We start from the raw sequence: 19958 nt of genomic DNA on the forward strand, positions 1-19958 counted from the left end.
GACCTTTTTCTCCTCGGCTTGTGGGTTTTTTCCGCCTCTGGTGGAAGTTGCTGTGGAAAGCGGTCAGCTGAACCGGCGTTACCCTGCAGAGTGACGTGTTCGTGTCGGGCTTCTTCAGCTGTGCTGTGTGCAGTGAAGGCTGCCTTAACACCAGATGCCAATCATACACCACCAGTGGATTTGCAAGATTATAGGACAGGAAAAAAAGATGAAGGTTAAGCATGGGGCACAATAGAGATTACTTATGGTAATGAATTGTATAATTTTTCTAGACAGATCTGGATTAATGTTTATCCCAGGCAAAAGATTACTGTATGTCTGATTCTAGTTGTAAACAGACATTATTAAACAGAAGGTTTATGTTCATGAAATGCGACTATGGGTGTTAAAGCACTTATGATTTATTATGTGCAAAAAGAAAAATTAACCTGTTCATCTGCTATAGTACAAGATGCGCTGTGGGTTTTTGCATAATTTGAAAGGCATCTGCTCCTTTGGAATACAAATAACTAGTGAGATGTGAAAGATTCTCCTCTCATTTACACGGGTTCAATGCCTCACACTGCAGTGATGTTAAAATGGTGTAACCAAGAAAAGAATAGTTGTGTGTGCTTTTATAAAGCAATAATATTTCTATGAGATCATGTGTTGGCAAAGTCTGTTTGCTTGTGAATCTTTAGGGTATTTTCTTTATAACTAAAAAAAAAAAAAAAAAAAAAAAAAAAAATATGTCATGTTCAGAGACCTTTACAAATTACCTTACTGGGGTTTCCAAAATAATTCCCTTTCACTACGTGAAAGCATAAAGTTTAGAGGCATTGAATTTAATTTTTTTATTGAACATTTTCCAAAATACTTATGTTGAAGCTCATTTTTCTCCTGCTTTATTGCATCACTGCTGCTTAGCATAAGTGAGACATAGAGACAGCATCCACATTTTTTAGTATTGCCTTAGTAGCTAAATAATCACACCTGAGTCACTGCCTTCTGTGTTTTAGGTGAGCTGAAAAATATTCCCTTAAGGAAACTGTAAACAAACTCCAAAACTTTGCTTTTTTGGTGTAGTAGATGTTACAACTTTATTACTTGCTAACAAGAAAGTATCTTTTCTCTGTGAAAGCAGCGAAAAATTACAGTTATCAAAATCTGTTCGTTCTATTTATGGGCTGTATTTGTAGCCAGCTGATTTTTGCATAATGCCATTTGAAATTATCCATTTAACAATGATGGATGATACAACTGTGTTGCTCTCCCTCCACTTTGTAACTGATCTGTCTACTTATAGATTGCATTGGACATGTTGCTGATGCTTTATTTGTAAAATTCACTCACATATGTGAGAAATTTGTTCATTAAGTCTTACTGACTTTACAGAGGCTTCTCAGACAAGTAAAGATATTCCTCTATATAAGCAAAACCAGCCCAATATGTGGAGTGAAAAGACCTGGGAATATTGTGAGGTTTGTTAAATGCATTAGAATTTAAGCAGTTAGACTAGTCTTGAATAAAACGTAATCTGTAAGACATCCTGAATGTTTAAATTAAAAAAGTTGCAGTCCTAAATTTGCATCAAAACACTTCATAGTGATCTTTTATATTACTTAGCTGTATTTTGCATTTGGTACAACAAAATATTTGTCATGAGTAGAATATGACTCTAATGCTTGTAATATTTTCCCTAATTATCAAATTTTACAACTTCTGTGAAGTGTGAGTCCAGAGTTAAAGTTCATGAGCAAATTAATTAAGCGGTAAAAGTTTCTGTGGGTTTTGTTAATGGTTCCGTTTAGCATCCGAAGTTGATGAAGACTTCTGGAGATACCCGGGATGCACGTTAAAGTCCCTCAGTAAATGGGGTTGGCTGCACTGCTCTGCTTGAAAGTTTGTGCAGAAAGGCACTGGATTTGGGGAGGCACTGAAATACGAGTGGCCGCTCTTTTCTGTGCCGTGTGTTAGCAGACATTGATAAGTCGTGGAGATGACCTCCATCTCCCAAAGAGACAGAAAGCTAGAAATGAAGACACATTTCTGTTATCAGTCTGCTGTGGGTCGTAAGTTGAACTGGTGTTATATTTTCCTCTGAAAGCCACGTAGCCTTGACACAGTGTTTAACAGTGTTAAGCTTATTGCTGCTGAGCTAAACATGTCTGAAGTGAACGATGACCCTCACGTCTTTGCAATAGCAAAATGTCTCCCTGATGTGATCCCGAAGACTTGGAGCATTAAGTTAATTTTCCCCTGGATTTCTGAGCTGCCTTCTTTCTACCCGGCGGAGAGCTCGTGAAGAATACAGCTTCTGACCGAATGACAGAACATGGAGGGTGAAATTAGATGCATTCAATTAGAAGATGACAAAAAGCCTATCTAAATATTTGTCAGGATGCTACTTACAGGACATAGTATCCAGCCAGGGAAGTGAAAGGCGGACACTCTCAGGACTTAATAGTCTGGGGGGAAAAAAAATGGGTGAATCATCCAGATTCTTTACAGGCTTGGAAAGGATAATTGAGGGTATCAAGTTGGCTGCTATGCTTCCTGGGCTAGTGATCCCTCTCATGTAATCTCAGATTAGTTCTTTGCTTTTATTCACTTAATACAAAATTAAACATTACAAAGTTTTCTGGACCATTTGTGTAAATAATGTTGCTATTTGACCACAAGAGGATGATTAATGCAGTGGTTTCTGGGAGGTATTGAAGAAAGAGGAGCTTCACCTTCTCTTCAATATAAAAAACACACTACAAAACAACCAAACAAAATGGCAAAGCCACAAAACTCAAGGAAGTGAAGAAGGTACACCAAACTGTTGGCTGTGAGACTGTCAGACAAGAAGATGTACTGGTTTTCCAGAGGACAAAATTATGTTCTTGGAAACTTAAATTTGAAGTTAGTTAAACTGAAAGAGATCAAAATATGCAGCTTGGTTTAGCCACATCTGTTTATCTGTAAATTATAATAACTTTTTTAAAGTAAGGGAGCAAATCTTTGTCTTGTATTTTCCTGCCCAAAAAGTTTTAATTATGAAAGTAAAATTAAAAGTAAATACAGCATATCATGGTTATTGTAATTTTTTTTTTTTCATTTGTGTTACGGCAGTTCAAGGGGGAATGTGACTATGATAGGGTTAATCCAGCTACATAAAAATCCATGCTGTGTATGATAGTAGTAAAGCTTGTGATCCCTTGATCTTTGATTAGATCCAAGCTAGTAAATATCTTGTGTTTAATCAGAATGAGTTGTTCTGCATGTAGTGTAAGTCACCTTCACAGATGGGATGTAGCAGCAGAGTTGTTTGTGAATATTTGTTTTAATCCCTTCCAGAACAATGCATGCTTTATGTTTCTTTGTTGTAAATCAGATTCAAGCAACTAAAGACCAGCATGAAGCAAAGATATTTACTTGCAGTCAGGAGTAGGACAGACCTTTTTTCCTTTTAAAGGAAAATGTAACTTAGTAGATTCTTAAAAGGTATTTTATACTATTCCATAAAGATAACTAAAACACCATGGCTGCTATTTTAAACTGGGATGCAAACATCAGTACCTGGATTTTCTTCTTAAACTGTCCAGATACATTTCTATCTTAGACTATAAATATAAAGAGACTAAGATTTATTACAGTTAATGTTCAGCCTGTATTATTATCCTGTATTTTAGAGATATTTAGTTAGAATGGCTGTTCTCTGTGCTGGTAAGCTGAAATTACGAAAATGTTATCTGTAAGGATACTTGTTTTGTGTGGTGTGTCGGCGTCCTATTTACCTAAATCTGTCATAATTGCCTTCCAATACATCTTCCTCTGACACACCAAATATTGAAAATGAGATGGCTCTTTGCTGGGAGTTTTTCTACTGAATGTCATTTTTCTGTGTTCATAACTTGATGGTAATAACTGGACGACCTGTAGTTAAATGCGTCTCAATTTCTCTCACTTATTTTTCCTAATCACCACATGGAGCCTTCAGTGCTCAGAGGTGTGATTAGATTTAACCTGCCATCATATCTGAAGAACTTTCTGTATAACATATTATACATTGCAGGAATTATAGATGTAAATGGTGGGTCTAAGTGTAATATATAAATAGATATAAAGATGAGTTGCTCTCATGCCAAAGTTAACTCCTGTTTATTTTTTTTTTCTGCTTTTAACAGAAAGACTGGAGAGCCCCCACTAATAAATGGCTGGATTCCTTACCTTGGGAAAGCTCTGATTTTTAGAAAAGATGCTTACAAATTCTTACTGGATCAGCAAAAGAAATTTGGAGATATTTTCACTGTACATATTGCTGGTGAGAAATATTTTAGTATGTATCTTGATTTTTTTCCATCAGTGAAGTTAAATACTAATACAAATGTTTAGTTTAGAATCTTCCTTAACCCAAAACATTTTTCTCTAGCACAGACCCATAAAAATCCCTCAGATTTACATATATTGTAAGCATAATAGTTATCTATAAAATATCACTATCAATGTGTGGATTTATTTACATCTCTAAGTATATATGTATTTTGACAGATTTTGTAGGTATGTACTGTATGAACATAGATTTTGCCAGCATATTAAATTGTGTATTGGTGGGTTTTTTCCTAAAGAAAGGAGAACTAACATAATCTTGACACTGCACAGAAAAATATCAGATTAAATTTAGAAAACACTTAAGAAAAAAAGTGCAGAATTTGTTCTCACACATTTTACAACTGGTTGACAGGAACACAAGGGAATGAATGACACATTGACTCAGTGATACAATCGGGACTGGAACACAGAAACTTCCCGTTGCCAGCCTCTTACTCTGATCATGCTTGCTGAAAATAACAATATAATAAAGTATGATATAACCTTGCTGTTTCCTGTATTTATAACTGTATTACTAAGCCAGTTTGAATACAAACATTTGAGTGATTTCACATAGGCACTTAGCTGTGGAAGAAAAACATAGAATAAAACTAAAATCCTGAATGAAAGTTAAATGTATAAATTTACATCTATCTATAGAGATCTACCTTTTACTAAAGTCAGTATAAAATCCAGTATTTTCTTCTGTTCAGAAAGGCAAGCTCTTATTAATATAGATGTTTATAATCATCTTCTGCACCTTTACATGCTGATATCCCTGTTCAAATGATCAATTTTAGTCTATATAATTTTTAGTTATTCCTGTAGTTTTAGGGAGTTTGAAACAAAAATGTTCAGTGTAAAATATAAAGTTTGCTATTTTTTTTCTAGGGTAGTAGCATTAGCTTTATATTTCTATAGAAGCGATATTTTGGAATTAATTTTTTTTAAGTCAATTAATTTAATTGCAAGCTGTGTGTTTAATTAATAAAAAGTTTCCTCCCTTTAAAAAATCTGTCCTTTTGTCCCCTTGGAAGAGAATTTTTATTGTATTAAATATGTTAAAATTTCATTCAGTATTCTTTTTTTTGAAAACTGGTATAATCAGATCTTTTGCAACTTGAAAGTGAGTTTGGCACAGTACAACACCAACTCTTGTTGAAATACAGTCTTTTTTATTGTTAATTTGAATTCACCCAATAATACAGTTTTGGCTTCTTACAAATACTGATTAATAGCTATAATTCAGATACTAGTACATTCATAAAACCGGATACAGTCATACTTCAAAATCTTAAAAGTGTTTAATCAAATTTTTTTTTTGCCTCTTTATTATTTTATGCAAGACGTTTGTGTTTAAGCAATCTGTGAGTGTAATTCAGTTTCAGAAATTTCTATTTCCATGACAAACCAAATTCCATCTCAGATAATTCCCCATGTTCAAGTGTTTTGAGCCAAGCCTCCCTTGATAAAGACTGAGGTAAATGGAGTTAGTTCTGGGTATCATTTCAGTCTTGTGCAGGGAAATGTTTGATTTTGTGAATTCATCATAACAGAGACACCACTTTAGGTTCTCTTTTTCGGTGTAAAAGTGCTGACCATCAGGACTTCACTAAAGAGAAATAGTTTGTCGTCCTCAAGTCAGGGAGGAAACCAAAGCTAGTTAGTGTCTTCTATCGTGTCCTGATCCGAAGGCATAGAGGATTTCTGTATGTCTTACTGATTTGACAAGGATGATGTTTCTGTGCTCGGCAAACATAGCGTAGCCAGCTGTATGTGGACTATCATTACTTTACCCCCCTGGTGGATGTCTAAAGGTCCTGTCAAAAAATTCTATCAATATATATTTTTATAATTATTGGTTCTCAAACTAGTTCATTTGGAAAATGCAGAACGATGCTTGGAGTTTCTGGCGTTGCCCCGTACTGGTAACGCGATTTTGCTGATTGTACTTTCCCATGTGATGAGCAAATGATTGTCATCCCTAAAAGTCGCAAGGGACATGGATGTCATCTTAATAAAGAAATTAAAAAGCACATCTTTCTATGAGAAACAATGTAAATTCCTGACCTGTCGCAGAAAATAGTTCTCTAATTGGTTTTGTGTGGTGGTGCAGCAGAATCGTTTTCCCCAAACGTCATGCCAGCGCAGCACCACTGTACATCATTGTCAGCAGTTCAGCAGAATCTCCCTAATAAGAGGACGATTACGTAAATGCGATAGTCTTGCGGGAAAAAAAAAAAAAAAAAAGAAAATATCGGAAAGGAAAATAATAAGGAGGGGAAAGAGAGAGAGTCTGTGGCATTGAGACGATCATACTTCCCAAGCGCCTCTGCTTGTTAAGGGTCAGCAGCATAGGCAGACGGCTAGGTAAGAACTTAAAGAGCTTGAAACAGTTTTGTCATTGTTTCTCGGGATTACACTCTGTGTCCTTTTCCTATCAAGTTGATAGGAGTGATAATGAACCCTGCAACATTCTCTCTGAGACTAACTCACCTTTAATAAAATAATCTTCCTGGTTTTTGCTAAGCACAATTGCCTTTTCGAATACTACTGCTAAGTCATTATTTTCTTTAAAGCATGATACACCTACAGTAGCGTATCACATTTTTCTCTCATAGGCAAAAGGTAATTTACATTAACTCCTTACCAGGCTGAAGCCTGCTCCAAGCATTACTGAAATAACATCCATCATTAGATGCCATCTGAAATGCTTGTCTTTCATCATTAGCATTAAAAAGGTCCAGAATGCATTATTAGACTAATTTCTTAACTATCATACAAATACTGGCTTCTGTGCTCAGATTTACCGAAGTTGACAATTTTCATATTTTCCACATCAATCTTCTATTTCTAGGAGATTGAAGAAACTAAATGGAGATAACCAGGCTATTTGCAGCATGGGTGTAATGCAGACTGAAGAATTGGATAGTGAAGTATAAATTCTCTGTAGCCATTAAAAATAAAAAATCAGAGGGTTTTTTGCAGAAATAAGGATACATCTCTTGTTTTGACTTGTTTTTACCGTATTAAATAAAATAGCTCAGTGGCTTAAACTATTGTGAATTGGAGTGTGACATTTCTATATGTACATGTCTACTTAGTTTTTGGTGTTGAAGGGGTTTTTTACAAACTAACAGGGAAAGGCTTAGTCTCTAGTGGTTTCTATATGAATGCCTTTAATATTTAAGGCTACTTGATTGGTGGAGACAGTAGTATGCCTTCATTTTTGGCTGATTTGGCATTACGTTTTTTAGTACTCTGATGGAAACCCATAAGTATCAAGATTTTGAATTGATTTCAGAAAAGGTTACTTTCCAAAGATTGTCTTGGCATTAGCTGCAGTGGAAAGACATGGGAGTAGAGGGGGAAACTGCATTTTAAAATACCAAATAATAACTGAAAACTTTATGAAAGGTTTTAATTTATTGGTCTCTGACACCACCAGGGACAATCAGTGGGAAGACACCTCACTGGGGACAAGGACAGGATTTTAAAAGCAAAACTAAGGACCATATTGGCACTTAAAAAATTTAAAATCATAACTTGAGGTGAGAAAGTTTGTTCCACTTTGGATGTTTTCTGTTCCGGGTGTAGAGGAGGTGTTGGGGCACGATTTGTAATTAGCAATCTGTTCCTGCATGGATGAGACCGGGGTAAGCAGTGTAGCCATGTAGTGCATCTGTGTGCAAGGATGACTGTAATTGTTAAAGGTTCCCATACCCACTCTCACAACTTTCTAACTGCCATTAATTAGCCCTTGGTTTTAGTACTTTTCTAGTTAAGAGATCTAAAATTAGATTCTCGATGGCATACATAAACAAGCTGCCTTTGTTATAGGGGGGTTCCACTTTTCTGATTATCTAGACCCTTACTAAATGTAGCAACAAGAAATATTTTGGTTTATATGTTTATATACGTTGTTGACTTGCAGTGATGTGGTCTGGAGCCTGAATTGGTTCTACAAAATGAATTATATTTTGTTACATACTTACTTTTTGCTACCAGGAACCTGATGAGAATAATAAAACCAGGATCTGTAATATGCTTTTTCTCAAGGACTTTTTTTTCAAAGTATGTGCTAGTGGTGAGTGAGTTTTGATTTAAAATTATTACTAAAATTGTTTGTCTGAAAACTCATTTGCTGAAAATCATTTTCTTACTTAAAAATGATAAGAATTGATGTGCGTTTGCTAAGTGTCTGATTAAAGATCACAAAGAAACTCATATTTTGCATCAGAAATAAGCAGATGGTGGACAGATGGTTTAAATTAATATTAATTAAAAATCTTAACTTAAATTGTTTACCCTGTAAATGCAAAGTTAAGAAGCCAGCTTTCATCTTTAGGGTTAATAACACTCCAAATCTATTTATTAAAAATTGCTCCAATGGACATTCTTTCCAAGCTTTGATCACAAAGATGGTAGCCTCAATAAAGAGCATGGAAGTAGGTGAAAGCTGGAAAGAAAGGGTAGTTCTAGGACTCGTTAACGAAGATCCTGCAAGACTAAAATCAAGTAAAGACTAAAAATTCTTGTTAGCCTCTGTAGTCAAAGGTCAAAAAAGGGGACTGAAAATTCAGGATCTCTCTTTCATGCTAGTTTCTCAATACACCTGTTCTTTAAAATTAAATTTACAGCTATGGTTGATTATGTTACAGTGAAACAAAATCCGTGTGTATCTTAAAAACGTTCACACACTGTTGACAAAAAAGAAAAAGGGTTTAAATTCTGTCCTGATATATCCTTTATATTTCCTTAGTAGTTCACTGGGATTGCAGTCGATGTAATTGGGAGGGGAATTATGGCAGCTGGTAATTGTAGAGGAACTCCAGAGTGTACCCAGATATCATAGAGCACTGTGTGTGTATATAAATCAGAATATGAAATAACTATGATAATTCAGATATCCCTATATGGTAACCATGGATAATCGACATTTTTAGTGGTAGTGACTACTTTATCTCTGGACATCTGTCACAGAGCCAAATTTGGTCCGCAGTTAAGCAAGTAGTGTTCCCATTAAAATCAAAGGAGATTTGTCCCTGTAGTGAGACAGAATTAGACTGTAAGTGCTGGAAGCTTTGCTCTTTCCCTGAGTTTGTGACTGGGATATTTCAGAGGGAAAGTGTACTTTTTAATAGGTACCCTTTTTCCCGAATGCACCTCTTCATTCAAGGTAAGAATCAGGAACTCTGAATTTAGAACCATCTATAAAGAGCTAAGATTTAATTGAGCTTTGGGAGTGTTAGCATTTTGATTCATAGTAGCTCCTCCAAATGCTTTTTTTCAGCAGTTGTCTTGAAGTTTAGGGAGAAATTGTGGGACTTCTCTGGCAGGGACAATTTGAAAAAGCATTTAACTTGATGCCATCCCATCCCACGATACAAGGAGCTGAAGGTACCACTGTGTCACCTCATTAAGGACCCTGGGAAGGGTGGGAGGTTGGTGGTGCACTCTGACACAATGGATCCTAGCATCGAGACAGTGTGTATCCCAAAGTGGAGCCCGTGCTAAAAATGGTGCCTGCTACGTCATAGGCTGTGACTTTACATTCATAAACTAAGGTAGTCATGTTATGGGTACTAAGCAAATTCCTAACAAAGAGTTAGCAAAGCTTCAGGGAAAAAGAGCCAGATGTGAGAAAAGCTTTAAATGTTGGGGGTTTGCAGCATGCAGTTAAAGCTGGAACTGACAGATTATGAGTTCCTGTGTCATCTGCTTGGAAAAAGCTGCCTAGGTGGCACGTTTTCCACTCCAGCCCCTGTCATTCACTTTCCTCTGTGCAGGTGAAATGTGTGTGTTTCTTGCTTTCTGCTAGTGAAAACCTACAGTTTCCAAATGTTGCTATGACTCCACACTGTATTTTCATGAATTAGTCCTGAGTAGAAAATTATTTATTTCAGAGCACCACATTTGAAGAGATCACACACAACTATTGGCACAAACAGTAGATCTGTCTACATGAAAATGGCTTCACAAGGATTTTAGAAGAACCTGCAAAGTGTACACTGGTGGAATCTGCATCCTGACAAAGAAAATCTGAATAATATTTGTTTCATAATTTTTTTTCTTTGCAGATTTATTCACATATCTTTGCTTTGGGTTTTTTTCCCTGCATGCTTTTTTCAAAGACTTTGGCTTATTTTCAGTTATTGCTTCTGGAAGTGTCACCAGGTTTATAAAAGTGCACGTGTCAATAATTATTTTCTGTTCTTCTATTCAGGTAGATATATTACCTTTATCATGGACCCATTTCAATATGTCTATGTCATCCGAAATAGCAAGCAACTTGAATTTCATGAATTCGCTAATAAAATGGCATCCAAAACTTTTGACTACCCAGCCTTGTCAAAAGGAAAATTCCCTGAACTCAAGGAAAACCTGCACAGAATCTACCAGTATCTACAAGGCAAGCCTTTGGATATCATTTCTGACCACATGATGAAAAATCTCCAGGATATATTTGAATGGAAATGCTCACAAGCAACAGATTGGGAAACAGAAAAAATGTACAAATTCTGCTGCTCTGTAATGTTTGAAGCCAGTTTTGTAACACTATATGGAAGAGTTCCTGCTGCAGATGGCCACAAAGTTATTAGTGAAATCAGAGACAAATTTATCAAGTTTGATGCCAGCTTTCCCTATTTAGCTGCAAACATACCAATTGAGTTGCTAGGAGCTACCAAGAAGGTTCGGAAGGAGCTTATACATCATTTTTTACTTCAGAACATGACAAAATGGCTGGGAGGGTCAAAAGTGGTCCAAGCCAGACAAGATATATTTGAGAAATATGAGCTGCTTGGAGATTATGACAAAGCAGGTAGGAAACTTATGAATGATTGCTTGTCTAAAATAAAATAATTTACTATAGACCTTTGAAATAAAAAGGCAAAATGGCGACCTTGAAATTTTTTTATGTTCTTTCTAATTGGCTAATGATAAAATGTTTTACTCTGAAACAACCCTCTATGATAATTGATTTTTTTTTTTTTGTGCTGAGGTGGTAAAACAAGATACTTAATGGTGATAATGAGAAAGATTATAACTGAGCTGCATTTCCTCCCCTTATTCCCCCCACCCCCCCCGACATTACATTTCAAACTATTCTCATTAAGCAGAAAATTAGACTTCAGAAGCCTATTGGTCCTCATTAGCATTCACTGATCCTTGGCTGGGTCTGTGTCCTAACATCTTTTAATTAGCACACTGCAAATCTAATCAGTGTAATAAACGCTATTAATCTTCCTTTTCACTTATTTTCTCCCAGCACATCATTTTGCCTTCCTGTGGGCCTCTGTGGGAAACACGATTCCAGCTACATTCTGGGCCATGTATTATCTTCTGCGGCACCCAGAAGCTCTTGCAGCGGTGCGTGACGAGATTGACCATTTGCTGCAGTCAACAGGTCAAAAGAGAGGGCCCACATATAACATCCACCTCACCAGAGAACAATTGGACAACCTGGTCTACCTAGGTAATTTATTTTTATCTGTTAGGAAGAGGAGAGGGGCTCTCCCGGCAAACTCGGTTTATCACTCATTTCTGTTTACTGAGAAGGTGGAGGACACAGCTGCCTAATTGACATAATAACACCCATTTACATCAATTATAAATTATGTAGTTTATAGCTGTAGATACTCTCATTGCATGTAAACATTAAAGCCTAGGTAATTAACTATGCAAGGTATGCAAAAGGCTAAATCGAAGCTTTGCAATTATTTGAAAAAAAGTTGATGCCTATTAAGTTGTTTGATTCTGAGCATCTGCCGAAGTGTTAATGCATTTCAAATACTCCTGTACGGTACTGCCAAGAAAGACCCTTTTCTGAAATTAAAGTGGGATTGTATATTTAAACTGCAAATGTATTTTATCCACAAGCAATTTCTTTCTTTCTCTCTTTAACAAAACAAAAAAGGCTTCTAAAACAGGCTTCTGTTGGGCAATGCCTCCAGATAAAATATGAGAAGATAAAAATTTGCAGAGGACAAACGGTGGTTTTAGTACTTTATTCAAAAGAGGGAGTTTTAAGGGAACTATACATCTTCCAGTTCTGGATCCAGGGTTCAGAGGGAGACCCTTGCCAGTGGTCATTGGAATTTGTTTGAATCAGGAGCTGTATAGGCCTTCAGAGCATCAGCTTTTGGTTTCACGTCATTTGGTAGTGAATAGACACTGGCAAGAGAAATGGTGAAAATAGCCCAAGGGATGAAAGATGGTGTAGCAGGTAGGTACCTAACTTTTAATCACCTATGAATCTCCACAAGTAGTGCTACAAGGGCAGACAACAGCTGAACAAAAGATTAAAGGTTCAATAATCCTCTGTTTTTAAATATCAAAACCAATCCCGTGTTCAAAACAAGCTCATGTCCATAGGTCTTGGTAGCTCATGACCTGAACTGATGCTCTACTCTTAAACAAAGCTGTGCCAAGGGATGGTGGTGGAGCAGTGCATTCTGTGCCTGGTTTGGATAATATGGATTAATAATAATTTGGATTAATCCTTGTAATAGCTGCCATTCTCCAAGATCATCCAATGTGGCACATTTCAAGAATCTATGTGCAAACTTGATTTGATTAGTACAAATAAAAAATTGAGTCCGATGCATTTCCTTTGTGTTAGAGCGTTAATATTAATCTACACATACCATGAGTCTACGAAGGTGGTTACTTCCGGAGTCATGGCTGTTTTGATGCAGATTTATCTCTAACCAATGGAGAATGTTTTTGAAGTACAGCAGGTATTGGATGACAGTTCTGGTGAGTAATATGACTTTGTAAGCATTTAATGGATTTCTAAGGAGCACCAGTAAAACTACTTCACATCAGAGCTAGCATACACTAATAAATAAGTCACCAAGCATCAAGAAGATCAAAAGAGAACTTAGTTTATATTTATAGACTGAGATGGGAATGGCCAATTAAAAAAAAAGGGGAGAAAAAAAAGGCTCCCCAAAAGTGTAGGAATAAGGAAAATAAAACCATGTAGTTCACTAAAACCATCTGGTGCAAAACAGTATGAACAGTTTAAAAACATTAACTGTGTCATTCCTCTGCTTCTTGAAATCTTGAAGTACCTTGGTAGCATTTGATTTATGTGTTGAGAGGGAAGTGCCACATCCTACTTTGTAGTATTCTTGTAACACTTTTGTTAAATTTCATAATCATGTTAAACATAATGTGATATGAACAGAAGCTAGATTTCAATTCTTCTGGCACTTAAGTCATAAAGGGCTGGATACTGTCCCATAAAATAATAATATAGAAAAAAATCTGTACCATAAGAGAATTAGAGTCATGCTTCAGTGGAAAGGGGAAAGAGATGTTTTGTTAATAAATGTGTAGGAGGGACAAAGGTCCCAAATTGCACTGCTTGCACACCAAGACCTCCCCTCTTGCAGGAAGGCCACTGACCCCAAACCTCCAAGACTGAGCTTTTCCTCTTTCTGTTCCCTCTGTGCCAAACCGGAGCGTAGGAAACTGGGATTGTGTCCCTGCTCTCAAATGAGGCAGACCAGGTGGGATGCTTGCATGTTCATCACCTTGTCATCTCATTCTCCTGTTTTATGTGCTCTGATTCTCCGTCCTCTTTTTGGCCTACTATAACAAGAGTCTTTTTGATTCTTCATGCTATGGAGAAGAAGCACATATTGCTAAATGTCTTTCTTCAGAAGAGCATTGTTATTATGGTCAGATTGTTGGGTCTAGGGAACAATATGGCCTGATTTACTCCTAAATTCTAAGCTCAGGTAGATGATTATTTTATTTTTTAAAACAACAACCAATCAACTAAACCAAAATGTAAAACACATTAAACCCAAAATCAAACTAGCAAATTTTGGCCCTGATTATCTTCTTCTGATGGCATTTCCGGGGCAGAACCCTTTGTATTGTCTGCATAACACAATACAATCCCAAAATCCAAACGTGTGTATTTGTGTGCACAGAGTAACATGCATTATTAGACATTGTGGCTCATAACAGAGCTCTAATATGGTAAAGGACACATGAAAATGGTCTGTCAGTTAAACTGGTTATAATGGAAATGCCAAGGGTAAAGCAGAGATGTACTTAGTGCATTTTCAATGCTAGGCATGTTTAGTCAGTTCGTTTATTTAATATTAGTCCATTCATTTATATGGTGAAGTATTCTTGCCCCAGGTCATTGCTGAATCCCAGATATTCCTGCAAAAAGAGCACAGCTTGAAAAATTGTTTTGTACACAAGAAAGGGTAGGGACCCAAAAAGAGCTAATACAGAGTGTGTAGTCGTAACACAAATGCTAAGCATTAAAATCAGTGGTTGAATTGAAAGGAATAAATATATTTTTCTGGAATGGGCTGGGCAGTACCATTTAGTTCTGGGTAAGATGCAAATGTACTTGTTTCAGATCATCGTTTGTGTTGGCACACCGTGATGCCCGTGGGTAAATGACCCCCCAAATATTTGCATACTCAAAAGCTATTTTCCTACAATACACTCTAATAATTATTGCACCCTATTACCTGCTCTGTGTTAGTGTAAAATTAACAATCCATTACTGCACAATAAGTTTTATAAAACATTTACAGATAGAGATCATGTTTAATTAAAATTAACTTGCCTACGAAAGCCAAATGCACTTATGATTCGCAATGACCTTTTATTACCTGCAGTCCCTTGTTTTGGCTGGATGATTGACAGCTTGCTGTTTGGCTACCATGTTGTATTTCAGCTGACAAGACTTTTCATTTTAACTCAATTTGCCTGCCTATCACAAGCTGGTGGCAGGCCAGGCTCAAGTCACCCAGCTTTGCCTCAGCAGCTTGCTCTATTTCTCATTAGTACGCATTTATTCAGTGGAAATTGGAAGACAAATGCTTGAAGGCATGTGAACTAAGTATAGCAAATTAGGGTTTAAAGACTGAATATTTATAAGTATATTGAAACAGTTTTTAAAAAAAAAAGTCTAGAATGAATTGGAAGCTGAGTGCTAGCTTTAGTATAAGAGAAATGAAGAGAGAAGTGGGAGGATTCTAAGAATAACAATACTATGAGATATATCTCTGTCTTCCCCCCCTCCTTCTCTCTCTAGAAAAGATGTAAAATCTCTCTGACAACACCTTATCAAACAACAGCCTGGCTTCTTTATGTAGTGCTTGCACAGTGAAGTTTAGCATCTCATGTGTGTAAGAAGGGGGGAAAAAAATGAGGGTCATGTTCATTTGCTGCTTGGTTATCCCTTGGTATGCTTTAAATTGCCTTGTTTGTTCGGCACAAGCACAGAAACAGATGTTGCTCTACCGTGCTGGATAATTTACTGTACCTCACGGTACAGAATGGAAGGCCTCCCAAGCTACCCAGCTGGTCTGTCAGCGGCGATGGCTGGTGTCTGCTGAACTATGACAACTGCAAGTAAAGGCTGCAGTTTTATTGTGCAGTTGTCATTCCTCTCAATGTATAGCTCTGGCATTTGTGGAAAGCTGACTGTCTATTTTTTTAATGTGAGCCTGCAAAGCCATATAAGCTCCATTCTCCTTTGTTGATCATAATGTGACTCATTACTTTTGTCATCTAATGATTATCGGCATGATCGCTCAGAGCGAGAGCCAAGCTCGCCTTCCACATATAACTGGTACTGGAAGGTAAAACAGATTTGTCATTTACGATCTGACCGCTAAGCCACACTTTGTGCTCCATTATTGTGATTAACTTCTGCATAAGATATGCTGCCCAATTGTCATTTGAGATCCGGCAGCGGGCAGGGACAGCCGCGCTTTCTGGGAGGATGTCCGCCGATAGGATGTGACCGCATTGCTTGGGTGGTTAAACGTGCTGCTATTTTGCCACGGCACTTTATAATTATTTCTCTTTTTTTTTTTCCCCCTCCTTCCCTCTTCCTCATTTGACTTCTGCTGTCTCTACGTATGTCACCACCATTTCCAAATGGTGGACTGGTACGAAGCTACCAGCTTCATTTTCTGCAGGTTGAAGGCAGTCTGGAGCCGAGGCTGGACCCTTCCTTTGTACCGCGTAAAGTTTTGTTGCCAGAGCGCTGCCAGTTGAAATCTATCGTGTCAGGTGCCTTGTGGCTATCCGCAGTAGAGGCCATCTTCTGGAACCAGGGTTCTTTTCTGGCTTCGTCACCAACAAGCCGATTTGACTCTGCCTGATTATAGTAACGAAGGCAGTCCAAAAGAATATGCACAGACTCACTGTACGTCACATTGAATCACGGCACTGGCCACACAAAGCTGACCGCAGCCTCATTTCTTTAGACAAATGCATGCTTAAGGAAAAACCTCCTGCAAGAAAGCATCCAGGGCCACTTTATTTGCTATGCATGCTGCACCAGATTTAATTTTTAGTGAAAGAACGTTTGTTATTATTTTTTTTCAGAGGCATCTACACTGGGTAGCTATTGTCTCTAATAAACTAACCTTTTGGGTGCAGCAATTGCAGTGCCTTGGTGAACACTTAGAGAAGGCTTATTTGATATCACAAAACATAAAGGCAGACACAAATGGATTATTACATGCAAATGAAACCCTATTTTAGGCTATTTTTCACACTAATGATTAGAAGGAATCAAGTCACATATAACAGTGCCCATACACACTGGTGGAAAAATAGTCAGTTTTGATTACAAAGTGAGAGATGCAGCCCTAGACAGGAGCTACATGCTGATATACATGCTATCAGAATGATTTATGCAAATTATGCATATTATTCCCAAAGGAATTCCTCCTCAAACTGCCAGGATAAATTGCCGGAAATTAGCCATAAAATCTGTCGTGCTAGGAGCAAAAGGTGAAGGCCACTGGGAAAGCAAGGACATTCAGCTTCTGGAGCCTTCCAGGATGTGATGGTGAAGACAGAAATCTTGCTTTCCCCAGACCTGAAAGGACTATGTTTTGTTTCCTCTAGGCCAATTAGAAGTGTCTTTCTCTCTTAAAATTACTAGGCAAATAATGAATTGCTTTCATTCACTCTGACCACAACAGACACTATAATTTGGCAGCATAGTGCATTGAAAAGAAAATGCATTTCAAAATTCTCAGAATGACTAGAGAATTAACAAGCAGAATGATTTCTAATGTATAGTCTTACCATTAAATCCAACATCTTTCAAAAGGCAAGCTGAACAGCTCCATGGATGCTTTCGCTGGTACTTGTTTGCAACCGCCAAAATATATGTAAATGCATAAAGCGTTCATGTCTTTTGATTGCGTTGTTTTCAACACGATGCCTGAATAATGACTTTCCACCCAAAACCTGGTGCTGCTTACAACTGACAGGATTTCTCATCACCATCACGGAGAATCACTTCGGGAGGTTCAGCACCCCTGAACTGCCCCACCCCAACACTGCGGGGTTGTGTATTGCCTCCGCCTGGTCTCTGCTTTATGTTTGGTTTGGCTTGTGTGGTTTTTTCCCTTTTTTCTTTCCTTTAGCCTGCCCTACTAAACTCATGGAGAATCAGCAGCTGTAGCCATGTATAACTTCCAGTCATCTCCCATATTTCTGATGCTTCCCCCCTCCCCCCTTCTGTTTAATCGCAGAGAGTGCCTTAAACGAGAGTTTAAGAATGTGCTCGTCCTCCATGAACATCCGCATCAGCCAAGAGGATTTTGTTCTCAAGCTTGAAGGAAATCAAGAAGTCGTTTTGAGGAAAGGAGACTGGATAGCCCTTTACCCGCAGATTTTGCACATGGACCCTGAGGTCTATGAAGATCCTAAGGTAAACATTCAGCTGGTGCTACTCTTCCTACTCCAGGCACATCGAAGCAGCCAAGCCTTTTGTGATCTGTGGGATGTATGAGATATATCTCTGTCTTCTTTTTTTGTGTGTTTTTTTTTTTTTTTTTTTTTTTTGTTTTTTTTTTTTTTTTTTTTTACTGCTGTTCCTTCTTGTGGAACAAATCTTCCTAGTTTCAGATGTATTTTCTAGGGCCCTGCAGGTCAAAGGATTCATGGCCTGAAGAGAGAAATATGGTGATGAGACTGCCTGCGACTGCTTTCAAAGGAATCGACAATTGCACATTGACTACCATAAACTTTAGGCTAAATGTGGGCTTTGTTTGGCAGTGGATCATTTGATACCCAAGGAGGGCTGAATAATAGAAGGTGGTTTAAATAGCAAATAATGTGGGCCATTTAGCTAAGTGCCCGCAAAGCATCATTGACTCTCTGAAGCCCTATAATAGCAGTGTCTTACTTGAGCCTTATGCTTTTTCACCTCCCTTCGTAGGGATTCACCCCTTCTTGATCAATTAGAGTGTTGTGAACTTGAGACTGTAAAGCTGTTGCTCTGCAGCGAAGCTCGGAGGGTAATTGTGTCATCTCCTTATATTTTTCTCTGACGCTCAAGTTAATGAATATCAAAGACTCAAAATTAATCCACCCTGCCTCAGCTGTAATACAGCTTCAGAAGTTCACCACCTGCATGCAAATTGAATAGTCCTCCTGTCGGCTAGGTTGCTCCCCGGATTGCTGTCCCCAGCCCAGGGTGCCACAGAGGAAGAGCAAGAAGGAGCAAGGGTGCACGCTGAGGCTGTTAAATGGCTCGTCTGCCTGAGAGGCGAGAGCTTGTACCTCATCCATTCCTCACCCCTATTTTCCTAAGCAAATGGCTGTCTCCCAGCCATGCTGATTTCCATCCTTGGCATTTGAGCCAAAGAAGAAAGGAACTGGATTTTTTTACATGTTTATAGAAAACCCGTGTTAGAGACGTTGCTCCGTGAAGCTCTCCCTTTCAGGAATTTAAAGATGAGAGCTTGCAAAGAAAAGATGAGATCCAAGTGCCTCGTTGGTGCAGGACAGCATTTCGTTGTGTAGGAGCTCTGCCAGTCTCTGTGAGAGGAGGTGTGGAGCATGTTGGAGTCAGCAAAAGTAAGGTATAGTCACTGGGATGAACATTGGAGCCACGAGAATGAAAATTACATTCAGGGGAGCTCTGCTGGCTATCCCCACCCAAAAAGCAAGATAAAGCCTGCAGAGAAAATCAGGATTTTAAAAATAATTCATCTATTGGCAAATAGTTGATTAATATTTTTATCCTTAAAAAGGATAGATAACAGCTAACAAATAAGCTTTTTTTTTTTTTATTTTATCCTTAACACTTTATTTTGGAGAACGTTATTGATTTGTCAAAAGTCCATCTGTTTGTTTAGGTCCTAGACCAAAAGCATCAGTGTGGAAACTGATCTCCTCCCTTATCCAATAATTGCGGAATATATTACCATATTTCTATTGCTTGAATATATCTGCTTAGTATCAGCTCTGCTCAGCTTTCACAGTACAGCTTTAGTTCATATATTTTATCTTTTTGATAGTGAATGAGCAATCCACACATTGCAGTACATTGATTTCAGCACATGGGCCCCTCTCGAAAAGTGGGGAAATCACTGTTCTGTTTGGTTCTTAAAATATGCAGTGTGCTTTCAACAATAACTACTGAGGATCAGATAGAGATGGAGAATGAATTTTTTGAAAGGTGCAGTCTTGAGCTTGTCATGTATTTAGGGAAAACTTTTCCTGGGAAAACAGGCAGCTTGATGAGATAATTTTGTAGCAATGCTTTTTCTCCTGGATACATAAATTTAAGTTCAAGCTATCTTGTGCTTTGGCACCGTATCGTGTAA

At 37.7% G+C, this 19958-nt stretch overlaps 1 protein-coding gene across 2 annotated transcripts in view; it reads left to right on the forward strand.

The window, feature by feature from the left end:
- The window catches only part of LOC121356893 (cytochrome P450 7B1), a 124912-nt gene that overhangs the window by 98573 nt on the left and 6381 nt on the right, over positions 1-19958 (forward strand). Inside the window, exons 2-5 of one of the 2 annotated variants that reach the window (XM_041473771.1) lie at positions 4152-4303; positions 10562-11158; positions 11606-11812; positions 17877-18055. In XM_041473771.1, coding sequence (XP_041329705.1) covers positions 4152-4303; positions 10562-11158; positions 11606-11812; positions 17877-18055 — 1135 coding nt within the window. The remainder of the gene's footprint in view (positions 1-4151; positions 4304-10561; positions 11159-11605; positions 11813-17876; positions 18056-19958) is intronic. The other variant, XM_041473772.1, reaches the window with a different exon arrangement.

The sequence above is a fragment of the Pyrgilauda ruficollis genome, unplaced genomic scaffold (assembly GCF_017590135.1).
Source record: "Pyrgilauda ruficollis isolate IOZ18807 unplaced genomic scaffold, ASM1759013v1 scaffold30, whole genome shotgun sequence".
NCBI classification, from domain to species: domain Eukaryota; kingdom Metazoa; phylum Chordata; class Aves; order Passeriformes; family Passeridae; genus Pyrgilauda; species Pyrgilauda ruficollis.